A 21,616-nucleotide genomic window follows, 5' to 3' on the forward strand; every position below is an offset into this window, starting at 1 on the left:
GAGGGCAGGGAGGAGCAGGTGCCCCCCTAAATCAATAAAAATCAATAAAAAATACTTATCTAACTGAGGTTATGCCCCCCCTCAGCATAAATCCTGTCTATGTTTATGAATGCCGGGGTCATGGCTGAGGATGACTTGCTGGATTGGAGTGTCGTCGTGTTGGTTTTATTTTGTACAGTGCATTTTGGGATGTGGGTTTGCTTTAGGGTATTTGTAAGGCAACAGTGAGGCGCAACAAAACAAACATCTAGAAATCAAGAATGCACAATGTAGTTGAGAAAGCTTTAGAAAGCAGCTTGGAGTCGCTCCCCGCCCCCCCTGCTTATACAGCTTTGTTAAAACGGTTTATAACGGATAAAAAGGGAGCCGATTTAAAATCAAATGTCTGTTCTAGCTCACATAAGTTTATTTGCACGGGCAAATCATTAGGCAAAAATGCGCCCAAATACAGTCCGTGGCACTTTTCAGATTATAGGTTTGAGAAATGCAGTAACTCTGGAAAAAATAAAAAATAAAAACCAGGCCAAGCAACTATAAAGTCTATATGAAGATCCACACCTACAGACTGTTTCTAACAGCATCTGATATGCTGGTTCTCTGAACATGTACAGTCTGTCCATTTAGCTTTCATGCCCAATATCCACTAAAAAGTTATTTAAACCCCGTTAGAAGGATGTTGGATAGAAACTAAGCGGTTTCCAGCTATGATGCTTTAAGAGATATGGGGGGGGGGGGGGAAGAGATTTCACAAATGGGTAAAAGTTTTATGGTAAGGATTTGCTGAACTAACAAATCGAACTGGAATACAAAGAAGGGAGGTATGAGGAGGTCCGAGGAAATAAGTGTATGGAAGTTATGTTATTGAAAATTAATGTGTGTTTTTAACTGTTTTTTATTTTGTACGTTTATTTTTCTTTTTTCCTGTTATATCTTAAAAACTTTTAATAAATACCTTTTTTTAAAAAAAAAGTTATTTAAACCCCTTTCAAAGCCATCAGTTCATACTGAGGCAACGCATTCCAAAAGTTAAGTTTGTGCAAAAAAAAAACCCCAAAAAACCCTCCTGGGGGAGGGTTCCCCATGGGATGTTGTACAGTAAAGCTCAGTTCCTGCCCCACCGCACCCTCGGGGACCACGTAAGCATGACTTTTCTCTGACTCTCCAGTCGGGTAGCCAACAAGCACTAGGACCTTTTAAAAAACTTTTTAAAAGCAAGCCCTCTCTTCTCAGGGCTTTTCTGGCTGCCCGGACACGCTTTGAAATAGTTTTTGCTGCAAAAGCCTAAACGCAAGGGGGGGGGGGACACGCGCACATTCCCAAATCGGTTGCAAAGCAATCCCTGCCTGCTGAGAGCGATCGGATCCCGCCACGATCCCGTTTTTGCAAGCCAACCGCAGGCCGCTTTTTTACACGTCTACAGAAATCGGAGCGGCTGGCTTGCAATCCTCCAGGCCTCCGTTTCGGGTTTTTTCGTTCTTCTTTTTTTAGGAAAGCGCCTCCTCTGCTCTTCTCTCCCTCCCTCCCACTCACCCCCCCCCCGTCCGCTCCCCCTTCGGCTGCTTCCAGCGCCAGGCGCAGCTGCCGAGCCTTCCTTTTCCTGCCCGAGGGCGCACCGTCGAAGATCATCACCATGAGCTTGCTGTGCCTCGTCTTGGCGCTGAGCCTGCTCGGGGTCCGCGGCTTGGGAGACCCCGGCCCGTTGGAGGACGTCGTCATCGACAGATACTACATCCCCAAAGTGTGCCTGCGAGAAGTCCAGATGGGCGACTTCGTCCGGTACCATTACAATGGGACTTTTCAGGACGGCACCAAGTTCGACTCCAGGTACTTTCCCCCCCTTCTCGTTTCCCTCGCTGAGAAATGCGCAGCAGCGCCCGTCCAGGGCAGGACTGGGTCCTTTGATCCCGAGACAAAGGGTTAGGGTGACTAGTGGTGGCTCACCTGCAGTCCCTGGCAAATGGGAATTAAGGAGTGGCAAAATATCTCCCACGCCCCCGTGTTCGAAACTCCCATTGTTCTAGGCGCATTTTGCGACAGGGAATTATTTCATGAGCAAAAGCGGTTTCTGGGTTCTGGGTGCAAGATTTCAGATTAAAACTGCAGAGTGGAAGGAAAGGAGGACCTTTTTCCGCCTCCCCCGCTTCCAGCTACTCTCCGAGGACTGGAGAAGAAACCCTCTTAAGAATATTAGGGGGGCGGGCAGGGGAAGGACTAGACCATGTGGAAAAGGAGCATAATATTTTAGCTGCAGTTCATTCATTTTCAGCTTTGTATTCTTGTTATCAAAAAGTGCACCTAGACATTCCGTTATTGTGTCCACAACCTACGTTTAAGTTGCCATAGTGCCTAGATTTCATATCTCAGTTTCTAACACTGTCCCTGCCCCTCCCTTTAGGAGATTATCCCATAAATTGAGAGATGGGAGACCCACGTTTTAATATTTCATCTTTGCGCTTTTGAAATAGCCATGCATGCAACCGTAGAAAAACAGCCCTTCCTTTTTTAAAATAAAACAACAGCCCGCCAGCAATGAGAAACCTTCCTTCCCTCTCTCTCCCTTGCAAGAGGAATTGCGTGCTTCTGGCGGTATGTGCCTTCTATCTTCTGCCTCTTTGGGGCCTCGGGGAAAGAGAAATATGGAGCCGCTGATCCCTCGCATAACTTCAGATGCTTTTGCACAGTGGTTTGCAGCTGCCAAGCCAGCTTCTGGCTAGAAGGGTGCAGGGTGGACTTTGCAGAGAGCCAGGTCTGGAAAAAAGAAGGGGTCCACCCTGGTACAAACATGAGCAGGCATGCAATAGATTTTGTGGGGGCGCTTTCCTGTGTTGTACTGGGATGAGGAGCAAAGCAAGGGTGAAGGTGGACACGAAATGCATGTAATGCTTCAAATTAAAATAATTTAATTAAAAGCATATATTTAAAAGTACATATTGGTCATGACTCTGTGACCAGAGCATTGGAAAGAGGTTTGTTTGCTTTGGGGGGAACTGGATAGAATACTGTTGACAGTATCAGAATTAGAGATTTCCATTCAGAAATGCTGGATATTCAGGAAAGGGACATTTAAAATCTCTGAGAAAGCGGGGGCAGCTCAGGCAACAAACCCTTGCCTTAGCAAACATACTTTAGATCATTTCTTCCCATCGGCTAAATTTAGGTTATATCATTGTGGAATCTGACCACACAATGAGATTTAGTCCCAGGAACTTGTTAAAAAACAACAACTATTATTGTGGGGGGTAAGGAGGTGCAAGGAGTGTTTTGAGGAGGGCGAAGTGTTTGAAATAAGACAAAATGGACGTCGTTCTATTAGGTCTGGCCTGTTTTTGCTGTAGGCTGCTCCTGTGAAAACTCAGAGCAACCCACATTCCTCAAGTCCACAGATGATAAAATCAGATCACATCAAAGGATAATAAGCCTTCAGTTTGCACCTCTCCTTGACACTCCCTTCTCCATCCGTGCAATCCTTGGAAATAAGTCCCATAGAGTTCAGTGGGACTTTCCCCCAGGTAAATGGGTATCAAAGGAGAGAGAGAGAGAGAGAAGGAAAGATTATCATTGCTGAATGGCTGGTGGTTGTTTTTTAAAGGACGGACTCATTTTCTATGGTTGCAAGCATAGTACCGCGGTGCACTATTTGGAATTTCTGAACATAGAATTGTAGCCAGTGTTGCACGCATGGATTCCCATTCAGGCAATCGGACTTCCCTTCTCTTCTCCCCCCCCCCCCCATGTCCCCAAAATCTTCTCCCAACCCTCTGGAGCAGAATTTGAGGGTGCATATTGGGGGGGGGGGCGTCAAAGGAAAGGAAAGTTAAAGTCGTAAGAATTCCTTTGCCGGATCAAACCAAATTGCAGCCCAACATTCCACATGATATAGTAAAGCGAAATTCAAATAAGGACAGAATTGAGAAAATAAATTTTAAGAGGGAGAAGGGAACATATCTAGAGCAGGACATTTTCACGTAAGGATGTTTTAGATCTGAACTTCTGCAGGCTTCATTTTAAAACTGAAAAAAATAAAGATGTGGAACTTTTAGTTAAACCTGTGATGCGTCCGAACTCTCTTAATAAATAAAGAACACTCACTCACTTTCCTGGTGGTTCCCTTGCGTCAAAAGACAAATTGTTTGACTGAGAAGGGGCGCAACAACCCCTGTCCTTTGCTATTACATTATCCCTCGGTTCAGCATCGCTGAATCTTATGTGTAATTTAGCTGGCACATCATAAGGTATATTAGAGTGAACCATAACAAAACTATTAAGGCATCTTGAAATCGTGTCTCGAGCATCAAACTTCACTGCCCACACAGGCAGGTTGAGCTACGAAGCAAGATAGCGGTGTGTCGGAAGGGAGGGGGCAGGCAGTGAGCTGCTATAGGCTGTGGGAGGAGATGGCGTCCATGATGGGATCTGCCGTTTGGGCTGTAGACGTGTCATCCGCATGAGGCTGCAGCTGCTTATGCATTTTAAAAGGCTGGATTTTGCAACTTAGGACGGCGACTCCTTTTCCCGTCCAAAATGCACACACTGAAAGCAGCAGTCCTATAAAATGCCTGGATCCAGTTTTCCAGAGATCTGGAAGAAAACCTGGTCTTGATTTGAAACCTCAGTGCTAACTGCCTTTCCTCCCCCATATCATGACATGCAGGCTGATCCTCTTGGCGAATTCAGAGTGAAGGATCAGGCTATTCTGCTCCTCCTTTTCTGACTGAAAGGAAGTTGGAGATCAGGTTTCATTTGCTCCTCTCCCTGCTAGCAGGAATAGTTTGGGAGGTTTTGGGGGTTTTTTCCTCCCAGCAAAACTTTACAGAATCTCTGCCTTACTAAAACAGGCATACACCCACATTCCTTGCTTCAGGGCATAGTTTTGTTTAAAAAGGTGGTTTCTGCTGTTGCGGTGCAATTTGGGTAAATAATTGAATTGGTCCTAAAATAGTTTTCGTAAGTGTATACAAACGCATCTTGAAGCCAGCAAGATTTCTTTTCCTTTTTGCTCCTGCAACAGTTACAGGAAGAGTTTGTGGGGGGTTTTATAATACAATGCTGCTTTTCAGCCTTAAGCTCTGGTTCTCAAATAGCTTTCCATGAGGTCCACTTTGACGATGGAACGACCAGGCCAGGCCCCAAAGTGAACTCAGGGAGACGTGTTTCCGCTTCCACCACGCCACAAAAACTTTCGTTGCCTCTGAATTGGCCAGAATTGTTGCTGGGCCTGATGGGAATTGTAGTGCCAAACATCTGGTAGTTGGCCAAGGCTGACCTAGCTGGTCCAACATCCTGTTTCTCATAGTTGCCAGCCAACCACACAGATGGGAGAAGCCTGTAGCCAGGAGATGAGAGCCACAGCCCTCACCTGGTGTTCCAGGGGATGTGGGTGGCACTGTGGTCTAAACCACTGAGCCTCTTGGGCTTGCTGATCAGAAGGTCGGCGGTTTGATTCCCCGCGACGGAGTGAGCTCCCATTGCTTTGTTCCAGCTCCTGCCAACCTAGCAGTTCAAAAGCACACCAGTGCAAGTAGATAAACAGGTACCTCTGTGGCGGGAAGGTAAACAGTGTTTCCGTGCGCTCTGGTTTCCATCACGGTGTTCCGTTGCGCCAGAAGCAGTTTAGTCCTGCTGGCCACCTGACCGGGAAAGCGATCTGTGGACAAACACCAGCTCCCTCGGCCTGAAAGCGAGATGAGCACCACAACCCCATAGTTGCCTTTGACTGGACTTAACCATCCAGGGATCCTTTACCTTTTACCGTACCTTTATGTGGTGTTGCTCCCCAGCAAATGGCATTCACACATATGCCTCCTGAGAACCTGGAGCTTGCCTGGAGCCATAGCTAATAGACCATCTCATCCTCTGTGAATCGGTCCAGTCCCCTTTAAAGCAATCTAAGCCAGTGGCCATGACCACACATCATGTTTTCTGTTAACTGTCCATTTTAGAGTTCTCTTTGCTCCATTTTTTGTTTGTTTGTTTCTGCTCATCCCTTCCATCAATGCCTTCTTCCCCTTCCAGCTATGATCGGGGTGCCACAGTGGCCGGCGTGGCAGGCGTGGGGCGACTCATCACCGGCATGGACAGAGGCCTGCAGGGGATGTGTGTGAACGAGAGAAGGCACCTCATTGTGCCCCCTCATCTTGGCTACGGCAGCATCGGCGTGGGTGAGTGGCAAGAGTCCAGGGTTGACAGGCGTGGCCTGAGCCTGACAATATGTTAGCTGCATATCTGTGCCTTTAAGGGTGCATTAAAAAAGCAAAAATGCCAGGGAGTGTGCATGGTGATCTGATCAACTAGATCCTAGCATGGGGGTAGGAGAATCATAAGAGTTTGAAGGGACCCTGAGGATCATGCAGTCCAACTCCCCTGCAATGCAGGAATAAGCAGCTGTCGCTTACGGGGATCGAACCTGCAACCTTGGCATTGTCAGCACCATGCTCTAACCGACTGAGCTAGCCATAGCAAGGATAGTGCTGTACTGCATTGCAAGGCCCTGAGAATGAATGAATGAATCTTGCATGGTGCAGTGGTTAAGAGCGGTGGACTCGTAATCTGGTGAACCGGGTTCGCGTCTCCGCTCCTCCACATGCAGCTGCTGGGTGACCTTGGGCTAGTCCCACTTCTCTGAAGTCTCTCAGCCCCACTCACCTCACAGAGTGTTTGTTGTGGGGGAGGAAGGGAAAGGAGCATGTTAGCCACTTTGAGACTCCTTCGGGTAGTGATAAAGCAGGATATCAAATCCAAACTCTTCTTCTTTATTTGCATCAGCCATTGGCCATCACAATAAAACAACAATACGATATACAAAGAATAGAAATAAAAAGTCAATTATATAAAATAAATTTTGGGGTTTTGGAAGGCCCTAATATAATAAGAGCAGGTTTCTATACCGAGAAGTTGTTTCCCGTCTCCAAACACGCTTGAGCTTCCCTACTTCTTGTCATTTCCGGTTCCACCCGTTTCGCTTTACATGGCTTCCCCATCCATCACTCTTTTCTCCTCCCCTTTATGCATTTCCTGTACTCGGTAAAGTTCCACGCAGATGGATGGCAGTATAGAAATAGATAAATAGTAATACAGTGGTACCTCGGGTTATGTACTTAATTTGTTCTGGAGGTCCGTTCTTAACCTGAAACTGTTCTTAACCTGAGGTACCCCTTTAGCTAAAGGGGCCTCCCACTGCCGCCGCACAATTTCTGTTCTCATTCTAAAGCAAAGTTCTTAACCCGAGGTACTATTTCCGGGTTAGCGGAGTCTGTAACCTGAAGCGTATGTAATGTAACCTGAAGCATATGTAACCCGAGGTACCACTGTATTGAATGGCCTGGTGCCACTGGCGAAGGGGCAGTGGTTGTGGTGGCCTCCCAGTCCCCCTGAGAATTATCATTTCAGTCTCCATGGTCGTTCCTCATTTTCAACCCCATAGCTGGCCTGATCCCCCCGGACACCACCCTCTACTTCGATGTCATCCTGCTTGACATTTGGAACAAAGAAGACAAGCTGCAGATCACCACTGTCTCCAAGCCGCAGCGGTGCAACCGCACAGTGGAGAACTCTGACTTTGTGCGCTACCACTACAATGGCACACTTCTCGACGGCACCCCCTTCGACTCCAGGTAGGATGTGCTGAAGGGGAGATGGCGTGTTTTGGCTCAGAGGTTTGGTACAGAGAGTGAAAGACAGCAAAATAATAATCATTGTCGTTGCAGTTGCAATTATAGCAGTCCCTTGGCTACAGTCCCGAACTGGATTGACCCCTACCATTCCAAGGCTGCTGGTGGTTTAAAAAACAGAAGGAGAATCACAGCCACAAAATTCAAAGATGCATTTAGCATTATGTTTTTAAGTTGACTCTCATTCTGTATAATAGGCAGAGCAGCTATCTGGTCAAAGATGCTGGATCTTTGGTAGTGGTGTTAATTGCAATTAAATGTAGTGATTAAGAACGATGTAGAACAGGCTTCCTCAAACTCAGTCCTCCAGATGTTTTTGGCCTACAACTCCCATGATTCCTAGCTAGCAGGACCAGTGGTCAGGGATGATGGGAATTGTAGTCTTAAAACATCTGGAGGGCCAAGTTTGAGGAATAAGAATAAGACGAGGAGCGGGTAGTACAGTGGTCTAAACCACTGAGCCTCTTGGGCTTTCTGATCAGAAGGTTGGCAGTTCGAATCTGCGTGATGGTGGTGAGCTCCCATTGCTCTGTCCCAGTTCCTGCCAACCTAGCAATTCGAAAGCACACTGGTGCAAGTAGATAAATAGGTACCACTGTGGCAGGAAGGTAAATGGCGTTTCCGTGCTCTCTGATTTCCATCACAGTGTTCCGTTGCGCCAGAATCAGTTTAGTCATGCTGGCCACATGACCTGGAAAGCTGTCTGTGGACAAACACTGACTCCCTCAGCCTGAATGCGAGATGAGAGCCGCAACCCCGTAGTAACCTTTGACTGGACTTAACCTTGCAGGGGTCCTTTACCTTTTTGTTTTTTTACATTTTAGTGGGTGGCTGTTTTTGACCAGTGCTGTGCTGCGAAGGTGGCGTTCTTTTTGCCGAACCGCTTCCTTGCCTGATGTCTCTTTCCCTTTCTCCATCCTCACCTGTCTCCCAGCTATGGAAAAGACAGTACTTATGACACCTACGTGGGTTCAGGTTGGCTGATCAAAGGGATGGACGAGGGCCTGCTAGGCATGTGTGCTGGAGAGAAACGACAAATAGTGATCCCCCCGTTCCTGGCCTACGGAGAGAAAGGCTACGGTAAGGTGGTCAAGAAATTGTGTATCTGAACCACAAGGCGAACTGAATTCATTCAGTACGTTTCCGAGCACAATTCAAAGTGTTGGTGCTGACCTTAAAAGCCCTAAACGGCCGTGGCCCAGTATACCTGAAGGAGCGTCTCCACCCCCATCATTCAGCCACTGAGGTCCAGCTCTGAGGGCCTTCTGGCGGTTCCCTCACTGCGAGAAGTGAGGTTGCAGGGAACCAGGCAGAGGGCCTTCTCGGTAGTGGCACCCACCCTGCGGAATGCCCTCCCACCAGATGTCAAGGAAATAAACAACTATCTGACTTTTACAAGACATCTGAAGGAAGTCCTGTTTCGGGAAGTTTTTAATGTGTTATATTTTATCACATTTTTTATATTCTGTTGGGAGCCGCAGAGTGGCTGGGGAAACCCAGCCAGATGGGCGGGGTATAAATAATAAATTATTATATTATTATTACATATCTGCAGAAGAATTTAAATTTATTATATTATTTAAATTTTAATATTATTATTCTGAAAGTTTGCAAGAAATCACCTCAGATTCTGTGTCAAAGAAATCCACAAATAAATTCTTTCTTTGTTTCTTTCCAAAAAAAAAAAGACAATAAGACTTTATTGTATTTAGAAATAAATATCTTTTGGAGGGGGGAAATTGGATTGTACCTGCTAGCAGATCTCAAGGGTCCCGCTTACATAAGAATGTATGTACGTTTTTGCATACATACAAGGGGCTCCTGTACAAAAAGTTGGTGATGACAGACAAGAATTCGTAGAATTGTAGAGTTGGAAGGGACCCCGAGGGTCATCTACTCCAACTCCCTGCAATGCAGGGATCTCAGCTAAAGCATCCACACACAGAGATGTCTTTAAAAACATGGCGTCTGCAAATGAGCTATGCAGTAATGTTTAAGGCTGGGGTCCTCCATCTTTCAAGGTCTGGGGGGCACATTTGGAAATGCAAGGGTGGGGAAATGCACCAGACCCCCTCCTTGCAAAGCACACACACACACAAAACACAGACAAACCCCTCCCAACCATACAACAGCTCACAAGCCAGTGTGGTGTAGTGGTTAAGAGCGGTAGACTCGTAATCTGGGGACCCGGGTTCGCTTCTCTGCTCCTCCACATGCAGCTGCTGGGTGACTTTGGGCTAGTCACACTTCTCTGATGTCTCTCAGCCCCACTCACCTCACAGAGTGTTTGTTGTGGGGGAGGAAGGGAAAGGAGAATGTTAGCCGCTTTGAGACTCTTCACAAAGCCAAACAAAACGGTACAAATATAAAAAAGAATGTTCTGGTAGGGGGCTGTGGTGGGCACTGAGAGGGTGTCTGAGGGTTCACTGGCATCGTGTCGGGGACCCCAGAACTAAAAGCCTCAAAACCACAACTTTTGTGGGCTGAAGTCAGCTACATTCAATTGTGGATTTATCACAAATGGCAGAAACCACAACCTTAGCACACTTTGCCGTACGGTTCTCTTGAAGAAAGGAATGGCATTTCAAAAGCAGATTAGCTGGCGTCCCCTCTAAAAAATGGGGTGGTTTAAAGTGTTCCTCCCCGTGACCTGGCTCCATGTGGCCACCTGAGCTGAGTTGGTCCTCCTTTCCTTTTCTCAGGCACTGTCATCCCCCCTCAAGCCTCCCTGGTGTTTGATGTTCTCCTGGTGGACCTGCACAACCCAAAAGATGGCATCTCCCTGGAGCACTTGGAAGTGCCAGCGTCTTGCAAGCGCAAGGCTGTGACCGGAGATTTCGTGCGGTACCATTATAATGGCACCTTGATGGATGGAACCCTCTTTGATTCCAGGTAACGGGGACTGAAATGCAGCTGTCATTGATAAGAAAGCGCTGCTATCTTCCCTTCCCTTCTCCACCAAGCTGTCATTCCTTGGTATTCTTTGTAGGGCTAGGTTAACGTAAGCAGAAGTTCAGTTATTCTAGAATAGGGTTGTTGGGAAATTCCGTCAAAATGGGAAGCTCTACCTGAAATTGAGTCAATTTGCATAGCCATCTGCAAACAGAAACAGAAATCAGGCAGGTGATTATGATCAGTATTCACAGCTGCCATTCCCCAGTCTCCAATTTTCTATAATCATTTCTTTTCATTATGTTATTTATTATCTCCTCCTCCCTCTTGAAATTATGAAATAATAATGTGGTTAATTACATTGTTAATTGCATTGTTATATTTGGCCACAGTGAGCGAGCTGAATAATGTCGTTTTCATGGAACTTTAATTTCAGTGGAACAGAAATCATAGAATTGTAGAGTTGGAAGGGACCACGAGGGTCATCTAGTCCAAACGCCTGCAATGCAGGAATCTTTTGCCTAATGTGGGGCTTGAACCCACAACCCTGAGATTAAGAGTTTCATTCTCTACCGACTGAGCTATCCCAGGTGAGGCGTGCGACAGATGCAAGGCAGAACAGAACACAACGCCCTTTATATCCCTAGCCTAGAAGGAGTCTATCCAAGGCAGAACAGGACAGGGGAAGGTGAGAAGAGCATCAAAATATAGAGGAAGTGTGCAGAGGGGACACTTATACATGTTTGGTGGACCTGTGGAAAAAATCAAAAGCTTCTGGAACACAGTATATGACAAGCGTAAAAAAAAAAATTAAGTATAACTTTATGAAAAATACAGAAGCTTTTCTACTAGGGATAATGGACACAGGTATAGCAAGAGAAGATCAGAAAATACTCCTCTATGCCACAGGAGCGGCAAGGATCCTAACTGCTAAAAACTGGAAAAAAGAAACTGTGCCATCAAAAAAGGAATGGCAAGACAAACTGTGAGAGTCTAGATTAACAGAGGCAATTAGAGATCACACTAGACAAGAGTTTCAAAAAGCATGAGGGAAATGCAGAGAATACTTCACAAAACAGTGCCCTAAAATACATACCTGGACTTGTTTCAATTAATGTCTCCATTAGACTTTGTGGATATTTAAGTTACAATTAGAAATTTTTTAATAATTATTCATAAAGGACAGAGTTTATAAGAAGTAAATAAGGAGGCCAGATACAGGATAAAGGAAGTCTTTTATTTCGTTGTTTGTATTGTTGTATGTTATGCTCACTGTATGTTATGTTCACGTTTAATGAGGGTGGATTGTGTATTGGGGGGGTTATTCCAATAAAAATTATTAAAATATATATGGGGGGGGGTGTAAACAGAGCCAGCTCAAAGTGCAGGCTGAGCAGCGAGACCTGGCAGTCCTTCCATTACTTAGGCTACCAGTGGCCTGAACCTTGCCCAATAATTCTTTGCTGGAGTGGGGAGATGACATATTCTCACTTTCCAGCCTATCGGAGCCACAGAGCTCATGTCTCGCCCTGCTCTTTCGGTCTGTCTCTGGATGGGCTCAGCCACGGTTTAAGAAATCTGGAGGGGAAAACTTGAGGCTTTGCTGTAACGTCAGTTTGTAAGACACTTCTTCCCCACGGATTCTCTCTCTCCAATTCCAGTTATTCACGAAACCACACCTACGACACTTACATTGGGAAAGGCTACATTATTCCAGGAATGGACCAGGGGCTTCAAGGAGTCTGTATTGGTGAAAGGAGGAGAGTCATTATCCCGCCCCACTTGGCCTATGGAGAAACTGGGGCAGGTAAGTAGAGCGAACAGGTTGAGGTGTGTGGGGAGCCCCTCAGCGGAACCCTTTGAAGGCTTTTATCTACAAACCAACCCCCCCAGCTTTGAAATCTCTGCTGGGTTTGAGTGGCCCCGCAAATCCACCAATGTTGCTTTGGCTTTCGTATGCGAAGAAAACAAAGGTTGATTTGGGGAGGGCTCCCAGAAGGTGTTGGGACGTGGGTGGCACTGTGGGTTAAACCACAGAGCCTGGAATTGCCGATCAGAAGGTCGGCGGTTTGAATCCCATGACAGGGTGAGCTCCCGTTGCTCGGTCCCTGCTCCTGCCAACCTAGCAGTTCGAAAGCACGTCAAAGTGCAAGTAGATAAATAGGTACCGCTCCGGCGGGAGGGTAAACGGCATTTCCGTGCACTGCTCTGGTTCGCCAGAAGCGGCTTAGTCATGCTGGCCACATGGCCCGGAAGCTGTACACCGGCTCCCTCGGCCTATAGAGCAAGATGAGCACCACAACCCCAGTGTTGGTCACGACTGGACCTAATGGTCAGGGGTCCCTTTTCCTTTACCCAGAAGGTGTAAAGGCTGAAAACACTGGGCCAAACAATGAAACATAAAGAAATGGAAATAATGGCCCCCGAATGTATGCTGGGACATTGGCAAGAGATCCCAGAGACATACTCTGGGTCTTCAACTAGAGGTTGCAAATTGCCTCGAATCAGCTGTGACCCTTGGCGGACTTTTGTGTGTATGCATCCTCACTCTTTACACCCAAAAAAGCCCCAGTCTCTGTCCTTCTTGTCCTCTAGGGAACAAGATCCCTGGTTCGGCTGTGCTCATCTTCGACGTCCATGTCATCGATTTCCACAATCCCGCAGACCCTGTGGAAATACAGACTATCCACCGGCCTGCGGACTGCAACGTCACCACCCAAGACAGAGACTTTGTCCGCTACCATTACAACTGCTCCCTCCTGGATGGCACCAAGCTCTTCTCCTCGTGAGTCTTTTGCTTAAAGTTTAGAGCCAGTGTGGTGTAGTGGTTAAGAGCGGTAGTCTCGTAATCTGGTGAACCGGGTTCGATTCCCCGCTCCTCCACATGCAGCTGCTGGGTGACCTTGGGCCAGTCACACTTCTCTGAAGTCTCTCAGCCCCACTCACCTCACAGAGTGTTTGTTGTGGGGAAGGAAGGGAAAGGAGAATGTTAGCCGCTTTGAGACTCCTTAAAGGGAGTGAAAGGCGGGATATCAAATCCAAACTCCTCTTCTTCTTCTTATCTCATAGAATTGTAGAGTTGGGTGGGACCTCAAGGATCATCTGCTCCCAACCCCCTGCAGTGCAGAAATTTCATAGAATCATAGAATCATCGAGTTGGAAGAGACCACAAGGGCCATCGAGTCCAACCCCCCTGCCAAGCAGGAAACACCATCAGAGCACTCCTGACATATGGTTGTCAAGCCTCTGCTTAAAGACCTCCATAAAGAAGGAGACTCCACCACACTCCTTGGCAGCAAATTCCACTGTCGAACAGTTCTTACTGTCAGGAAGTTCTTCCTAATGTTTAGGTGGAATCTTCTTTCTTGTAGTTTGGATCCATTGCTCCGTGTCCGCTTCTCTGGAGCAGCAGAAAACAACCTTTCTCCCTCCTCTATGTGACATCCTTTTATATATTTGAACATGGCTATCATATCACCCCTTAACCTCCTCTTCTCCAGGCTAAACATGCCCAGCTCCCTTAGCCGTTCCTCATAAGGCATCGTTTCCAGGCCTTTGACCATTTTGGTTGCCCTCCTTTAAATGTCAACAAATACCTACATTGCCTTATCACAGAGTAACCTAAAGGGAAGTAGTGGATGGCCTCATGGGGCAGCAACACTCACCTGGGCCATTTCACTGTTGCTTCCCAGTGTGGTATATTGGTTACAAGTGTCAGAGACCAGAGTTCAAATCCCCACTCAGCCATGAAGCTCACTGGGTGACCTTGGGGCTAAGTCAGTGCCTCACAGAGTTGTAAAGGTAAAGGGACCCCTGACCATTAGGTCCAGTCGTGGCCGACTTTGGGGTTGCAGTGCTCATCTCGCTTTATTGGCTGAGGGAGCCGGCGTACAGCTTCCAGGTCATGTGGCTTCCAGCAGTGGTTTGAGGAAGGTCACAGCTCAGAGACAGGTGAACAGAAGAGTTGGGAGGTGTTGGGAGAAGAGAAGGGGAAGACAGGGCCAGAGCAGCTGACACGTTATCACTGGAGAGCATTTCCGACCCCCCATCTCCCAGAACCCGGCATGCATTGAAAGTGGAAGAGCAAAAGACTCAGAGACAATTAGCCCCTGGCAACCAGCGTAAGGGGAAGGGAGTGGGGAGGAGCTCAGTTGGAGCAACGCCATTGACCTAAGAGGCAGCGTACAGAGGCCTCTCTCTGTCAGTATTGAATAAAGACTCTGTAAGAGCTTCCTTGTCTACTTCCTTGGCTGTCTGCCGTGAGAGCAGGGAGGATCAGAATTCACTGAAACCTGAAAGCACATTTCCTGCATCTTCCACGGCTCTTTTCCTCCTTCCCATCACTGGGAGTAGCAAAGTAAATTATGCAAAATAAATATATATGCCAATCAGTGCGTATATATATATATATATATATGCAGGTTTTGGTGTCTTCGGGTGTCTTCCCGTGTAAGAGTCGGGGTGTCTGGGCGACGTTTCGACGAGGTCTCACTCGTCATCTTCAGGCTGGTGCTTTCGGCTTCTTGTTACTGGAACAGAGCAGAGTCTGGTGTTTGAGTTCCTATAAGTACTGTTGAGGGGTGTGGTGTATAGCCTCCAACGTTCTGGGCAGAGAGGAAGTTCCTAGATTAGTGTGCCTTTTCTTCTTTTGTTCCTTAATTACTTGAGGGATATCTTGAGTGATTTCATGAGTGATATTCTGAATACCACTGGGTGGGTCATTAAGTGTAGATTAGTTGCTAAAGCTTTCGTGTCTTGACCTCTTGAGCTTGTGAAGAGTTTTTCTGAGAAGATGGCTGTGCTGCATTTAGTTGTGCTCTGGCTTGGCTTCGTGTATAGGGGCGAGCTGTGGTTTTGTGCCTTGTGCCAGCCAGATCTGTGTAGGGATTGCAGGGGGGTGCAGCATCCGGAGGTGCCACTATAGTTTGGCTACTGGATGGAGTCTGTAATATGTCTGTGGAGAGGGTCTGGGTTTGGGTCTGGTGTGGTTGATTGGTGACGGCGTTCTGTGTGCCTCTGGTTCTGGTGTCGGTTTTTGTGGGGAGGGCTAATTTCCAGATGTCTGGCAGGCGGGACGTGTCGTCACGCTTGTTCATGTTGTGAGGGTGTTTCTCTATCTCGATGGCTTCCATGATTATTCTCTTGTGGTGATGTTCCATGTTAAAGAGCAATTTGGAATCTGCAAAATTAATTTCGTGTCCTGTTTCTTTCATGTGTTGGAAAAGAGAGGAAGTTTTTTCTTCTTTTTTGACGGCATTCTTGTGTTCTGCGATACGTGCATTTATTCGTCTGTTTGTTTGTCCAATGTACGTGGCTGGGCAGACTTTGCAGGGTATTTCATAGACCCCTTGGTTTTCCAGCTGGATTTTGTCTTTTGGGTTTCTGAGGATATTGGCTATTTTTTGGTTGGTGCAGAAGGCTGTTTTGATATTGTGTTTATGGAGGATTTTGCTAATTTTGTCTGTAGTGCCCTTGATATAAGGAAGGAGGGCCATGCCATTGTTTTCTTCTGTGTCTTGGTTTTTTGGGGGTGTTTCTTTTTGGATTAGCTTCGTAACCTTGTTTTTCTGTGTATATATATATATATACACACACACACACACACACACACACACACAGTGGTACCTCGGGTTAAGTACTTAATTCGTTCCAGAGGTCCGTTCTTAACCTAAAGCACCACTTTAGCTAATGGGGCTTAGCACTGCCGCCGGAGCACAATTTCTGTTCTTATCCTGAAGCAAAATTCTTAACCTAAAGCATTATTTCTAGGTTAGCGGGGTGTGTAACCTGAAGCATATGTAACCTGAAGCGTATGTAACCCGAGGTACCAGTGTGTGTGTGTGTGTGTGTGTGTGTGATTTTCTTAAGAGCAGAATTCTGGGGAAGAGGTCCCCAGACACACTTCTGAGATTCCTGCAGAAAATATTTCCAAGGATTCCAATGGTCTCCCTGTTTTCCTGCTTGACAGCCATGACTATGAAAGCCCTCAAGAAGCCACGCTGGGGACCAACAAGATAATTGAAGGCCTGAACAATGGCCTGCTCAACATGTGCGTGGGGGAAAAACGTTCCGTCATCGTTCCTCCCCATTTGGGTCATGGCGAAAGTGGAGGTAAGGTTGTGGGCAATGCCTCCGGCATCTGTTTTCAGAGTCCACATCACAGGCAGAAGAAATGGATACTGGACTCAGGGTTCAGCAACCGGACAGTCCCTTCTTTTTTTAATTTTATTTTTTTCTTTTTCCCTAAAGTGACTTTCTAGCTCCTAAGGCTGCAGAAATACAGTTGGAAGTCTGTGCATGCATTGCCTGGTAAAATCTCAGAAGCCAGAGTAGGACGGAGTGGTCTTCCCTATGACTAGCAGGAAAATAAATGACGCAAGGCAGCACACAACTTAGCATAATTTGCATTGCCTTTTGTAGAGTTTTACAATTATTTTTTAGCACAGAACATAGAAACTTTTTTGCTATTCATCACAAGGCATGATTAGTAGCCAATATTTACAGAGCCCAAATGCTAAGAAAGAGTAGTTCAAACTTGGCATGGGCATTGTCGGTTTATCACAGGAGCTGTGCTTCAGGACAAAAATATTTTTGAGGTCCAGGTTTTATAGACGTTCTTGTGAGAAACTAGACAATATGAATTGAATTCATGATTATAATTTAGGAGTAATAACGTTATAGCCAGTAGGCAGTGGCAATACGGCTCCTTATATGGCCTTGTGATGGCATTAAACAGTGAGGAGGAGGAGAAATAGTAGCTAAACCCTCTGATACCACTTCCTCTCAAGAAGCGAGGTCACTTCCTGTCAATAGGTTTCTCCTAGCTTTGACTCCGGGTCACTGCTGCCTAGCTAGTGCCTCTGTGGATGACCTTGCCCTGTTGATATGTGCGCCTTGCATTTTCAGCCCGGGGTGTACCTGGCAGTGCTGTTCTCTACTTTGAGTTAGAGCTGCTACACCGGGAGCCAGGAGTTCCAGAAGGATACCTGTTTGTCTGGCACAGCGACCTACCAGAAAACCTGTTTGAAGCCATGGATCTCAACAAGGATGGTGAAGTCCCACCTGAGGAGGTGAGATTTTGCATTCTGTATTAGAAAGGGTGCAGCTGGTACTGAAGAATCTGAACTGGGGGCGGGGGGGGGTGACAGGATCCATGGCTGGATCCATTTGTACTAACTGTTCGTTCCACCAGAGTAAGAGCATCTACCCTATAGTTAGTTGTTCGAGTTTTAGTAAATTAATAGGGGGGAAATTATTGCATTTGTATGCGGGTAAAAACAATAGCTTGGAGCAAAGAGCAAACTTTTTATTTTAAGAAGATGCACATGTGTGTTGTCTTGGAGGCATTGTCTTGGAAGAGACATCCCTGCCTATATGATGGTGCTCACCATTTACAGTTTGTATAAGCATTGCATTGAAAATATTTTTCTTTTTAGAAAACCAGGAGCACTGTATCATTCAGCTGAAAAGCTTTTTAAATTTTATTTAAAAAAAACTAACTGACCAATTGATTTAACATTGTAGCCCTACTTCCCAGTGACTATTTGTTTGTTTTGATTTGATTTTTTGTATTTCTATGTTGCTTTTCATTCATATGAACCTCAAAGTGGCTTACAAACAATAAATAACAATAACGTAATAAAACATAACAGAACATCACAAATACAGCTTAAATCATATAAAACAATTAACAAATCATCTATAGAAGTCCTTTCCCTTCTGCAGTGATGGTGAAATCAAAAATGCAACGTTACATCACACACCCAAAAACAATCTGTACATTATTGGGTTGCTAGAGGAAGCAAGAGGAAGAGGAAGCATTGGGTTGCTACAGCTATGTGTAGCAGATGATAAATATTTTGGTTATAACTTGCAGTGAGATGTGGGCCCTTTTAAGGTGTTACAGACGTGAGGGAGCAACTTGGGTAGAAAAGGGTTGTAGGGTCATGCATTTAAGCCCCATCATCTGGTGGTTCCTTCGTGTTCCCATGTAACTTTTGCAGTAGAGAGCCTTTTATACTCATGGAAACTCCCAACACAATTAAGGACCTGGTTTTCCTTCGTCTTGCTGCAGAGGGCACAGCCTGTGGACGCTGCAGCCCTTTTCCAGTTGTCTTGTCCGTCTCTTGCGTTGTCATCTAGAGCCACTCAAGTTAATGCACCTTTAGCAATTCATTTTTTCCCCCATCAGTCTGGCATCTTGCTCAACCTTGAAAAATGGCAAGCAGTAGGCAAAGGAAAGTAAAGAGACTGATATAAAGGAAGCCAGACATAGGAGCTGGATGTCTTGAAATGCTGTTTCCCATGTTGTTGAATGCATATGCCACACACACCCTTCCCAGTGGAAATGGCTTATCCTTTTCCCTGCTTTCTCTCTCCCCCCCCCCCACCTCTGCAGTTCTCAGAGTTCATCAAAGCTCAGATCTCTGAAGGCAAAGGTCGTCTCATGCCAGGCCCTGACCCGGAAAAAGTGGTCAATGACATGTTCCAAAACCAAGACCGGAATAAGGATGGGAAGATCACAGCAGAGGAACTGAAGCTGAAATCAGACGAGGATCAAGTTAAACACGAGGAACTTTAAAAGAGAAAGGACTCTGGGATTGGGCTTCGTTGTTGTTGTTTTTAAAAAAGCACTCCAGTTTGGTGCCTCTTCCCCTACTTTGCGGGGCCAGAAGCTCACTAACTCCCTTTCCTCAGTTAAAGAGACTGAACCTACAGACGCAAACCTATTTTGTTCCACATTTTGTACCTTTGCTCTTTTTTCCCCTCTCCCCTTTTTTTGAGAACTATTTAACTGAGATCCTGTTTCGACATACCAAAATCAGGGAGTTAGCGCTTGCAACGATTGCCTTATTGCCTTTCCAGACAACCACCACACACCACACCATTTACTGAATCCCTTCTATTTCCTCAGGCATCCCATCTGCAACAAAATTGTCGTGAGCAGGAGCCGTCTCATCGACTCAGGCCTTCTGCTGCTTCCAAGCGCACACCCTGCCCCCCCCCATTGGATTTTTGTGTGTTCTCTTGCCAAATCGAGGAAGCTGAATTCTGTATTAAGGAATCCCGAAACGTGTGACGGGAACCAAACAAATGCATTACTTAAGTGTATTTCCAAGAATGAGCTATTAAGTTTTTCTTTCGGGGCAAAACTAGAAAGGATTGGAGCGGAAACGTGGAGATAAGGTTACCTATCTGCTCCAGTATTCTTTGAATGGCGGGTGCGTGGGCAGCCTCTTAATCCGTCAAGGGATGCCTTGCTTCTGATGTAATCAGACCATGCAATGGCAGTGGGCGGAGCAGAAGACAGGAGTGGGTGTGGCCAAAAGGGTGCACCGCTTTAACCATTCTTTCTGCCGCATCCTTTTCTGTCTGTCCCTCTTTCCTCCTTTTTCTGGCCCTGCTTCTCTCTCCGCCTCCCTCCTCACCCAGCAGGCTGCTGAGGAAAGGACTGCTCATTCTTGTTGTAGTCCTGAGCTGCCTGTGTTGCCCCCTGAGGGCTTCTGAAATCAGTTCAAGGACTACACGAGATTAGGCCAAGGGACTGCTGGCTGGCCGCCTCTGTGACCAGGTTGTGATGGCGGACTCTTAATAGGTGCAGCTTTCCCTCATTGCTGCTTGTTTATGCCAGGAAAGTCTGTGCCTACATAAGGAACCTGGCTAGATCAGGCCCATCGAGTCCCAGAATCCTGCTCTCGCAAGATGCCTACAGAAAGCAAGCAGGCAGGACCAGAGGGCAGCAACACTCTCAGAAATACCTGCTGGATTTCTGCAGCGACTGGAACTGGTATTTTTTAAGGCGGCTTAGCAACTGCTAGATGTTAAAAGGACAGACTTGGAAATTTCAAGATGAGTCAGTCTGGAATCCCTGCAGCCAAAAGGGTAGGGAATAAGGACTGCTCTCTTTCCCTATACAGTCATACCTCGGGTTACAGATGCTTCGGGTTGCGCATTGTGCCGAACCCTGGAAGTACCGGAACGGGTTACTTCCGGGTTTCGGCGCATGCGCAGAAGCGCTGAATCACAACCCGCGCGTGCACACATGTGGCCCTGCAGGTTGTGAATGCTGCGGGTTGCGAACGTGCTTCCCTCACGGATCACGTTCGCAACCCGAGCGTCCACTGTACTAGTCCTGCTTGCCTCCTTCTCCCCGATTTGACATCTTGCGTACATCAATAAAATCCCAAGTTCCTTCAGCTGCAAATCTTGGAAGGAGCATAACATAAGCACAGCAAATACCGTTTATTCCAAGCTCCACTTCTCCCTTCCTGACCCCCACCAAAAAATGTGCAGTGCACATAACCCCTACTTGCAGTCTTGTTCTCTCACACACAATCACACACATTACAGGGGTTTTTTAAAAGTGCTATCTGTTTTTCCAGTCTCTCGAGTCATTTCATGAGGCTTCCAACAAGTGTCCTACCTCTGAGGATTCCGAATTCATAGATGATGCCCACTTTTGTTCCACAAGCCCTACTTCAGAAGATTAGGCTGAGATAGAAACTAGAGATTTAAGTGCAAGGAGGGTGGGATGGGAGCAACCTTCCATTACCTGCCTTGCTAGTCAAAGCATGCAAGGGGTTGCCAACTTTTGGGCTTCCCCTTGCATCTGTGCGTTTCAACATTAACTTGATCGGCAGCAGACAATAGCAGGTGATGATGGTTTTCTCTTCAGGTGGTGAAAATGCTCAGCTGTGGGGGTTTTTTGCAGACAAGCTCCTGTTAAAAGGTCCAAGAGGAGAGCAGACCTGTTGACAACTTCGGATTTAAAGTGGGTAAGAAAAATGCCCTTGTTTTGCTCGAAAAACTGCCTGCAAGCCACATACCATACCAGCTGACTTTGTACAGTAAACTCCTACAGAGCCACCAGTGAATACAAACATACCATCTACTTCAACCTGAACATTAAACAAACTCATCCTTCCTGCCTGTACCCTTCCAAGCAGTCTTGCATCATTTTTACTCACTGCAACCAGTTTGTTTCATTTGTCCTACACGTTGGTGGAGATAAATGAGGTGGAAAAATTCTGGGCTGCAATACCTCTTGAGGGAAGATG

At 46.4% G+C, this 21,616-nt stretch overlaps 1 protein-coding gene across 1 annotated transcript; it reads left to right on the forward strand.

Moving 5' to 3' along the window:
• The first annotated feature begins 1,219 nt into the window (after positions 1 to 1,219).
• On the forward strand, positions 1,220 to 21,492 carry FKBP10 (FKBP prolyl isomerase 10). Its single transcript, XM_082194916.1, has 10 exons — positions 1,220 to 1,824; positions 6,013 to 6,158; positions 7,421 to 7,610; positions 8,602 to 8,747; positions 10,370 to 10,559; positions 12,221 to 12,366; positions 13,155 to 13,344; positions 16,528 to 16,670; positions 17,466 to 17,629; positions 18,958 to 21,492. Exons 1-10 carry the CDS (start codon positions 1,631 to 1,633, stop codon positions 19,138 to 19,140), a joined length of 1,692 nt encoding a protein of 563 aa, XP_082051042.1. The 5' UTR covers positions 1,220 to 1,630; the 3' UTR covers positions 19,141 to 21,492.
• The last annotated feature ends 124 nt before the right edge of the window (positions 21,493 to 21,616 follow it).

This window comes from Podarcis vaucheri (assembly GCF_965113315.1).
Source record: "Podarcis vaucheri genome assembly, chromosome: 13".
NCBI lineage: Eukaryota > Metazoa > Chordata > Lepidosauria > Squamata > Lacertidae > Podarcis > Podarcis vaucheri.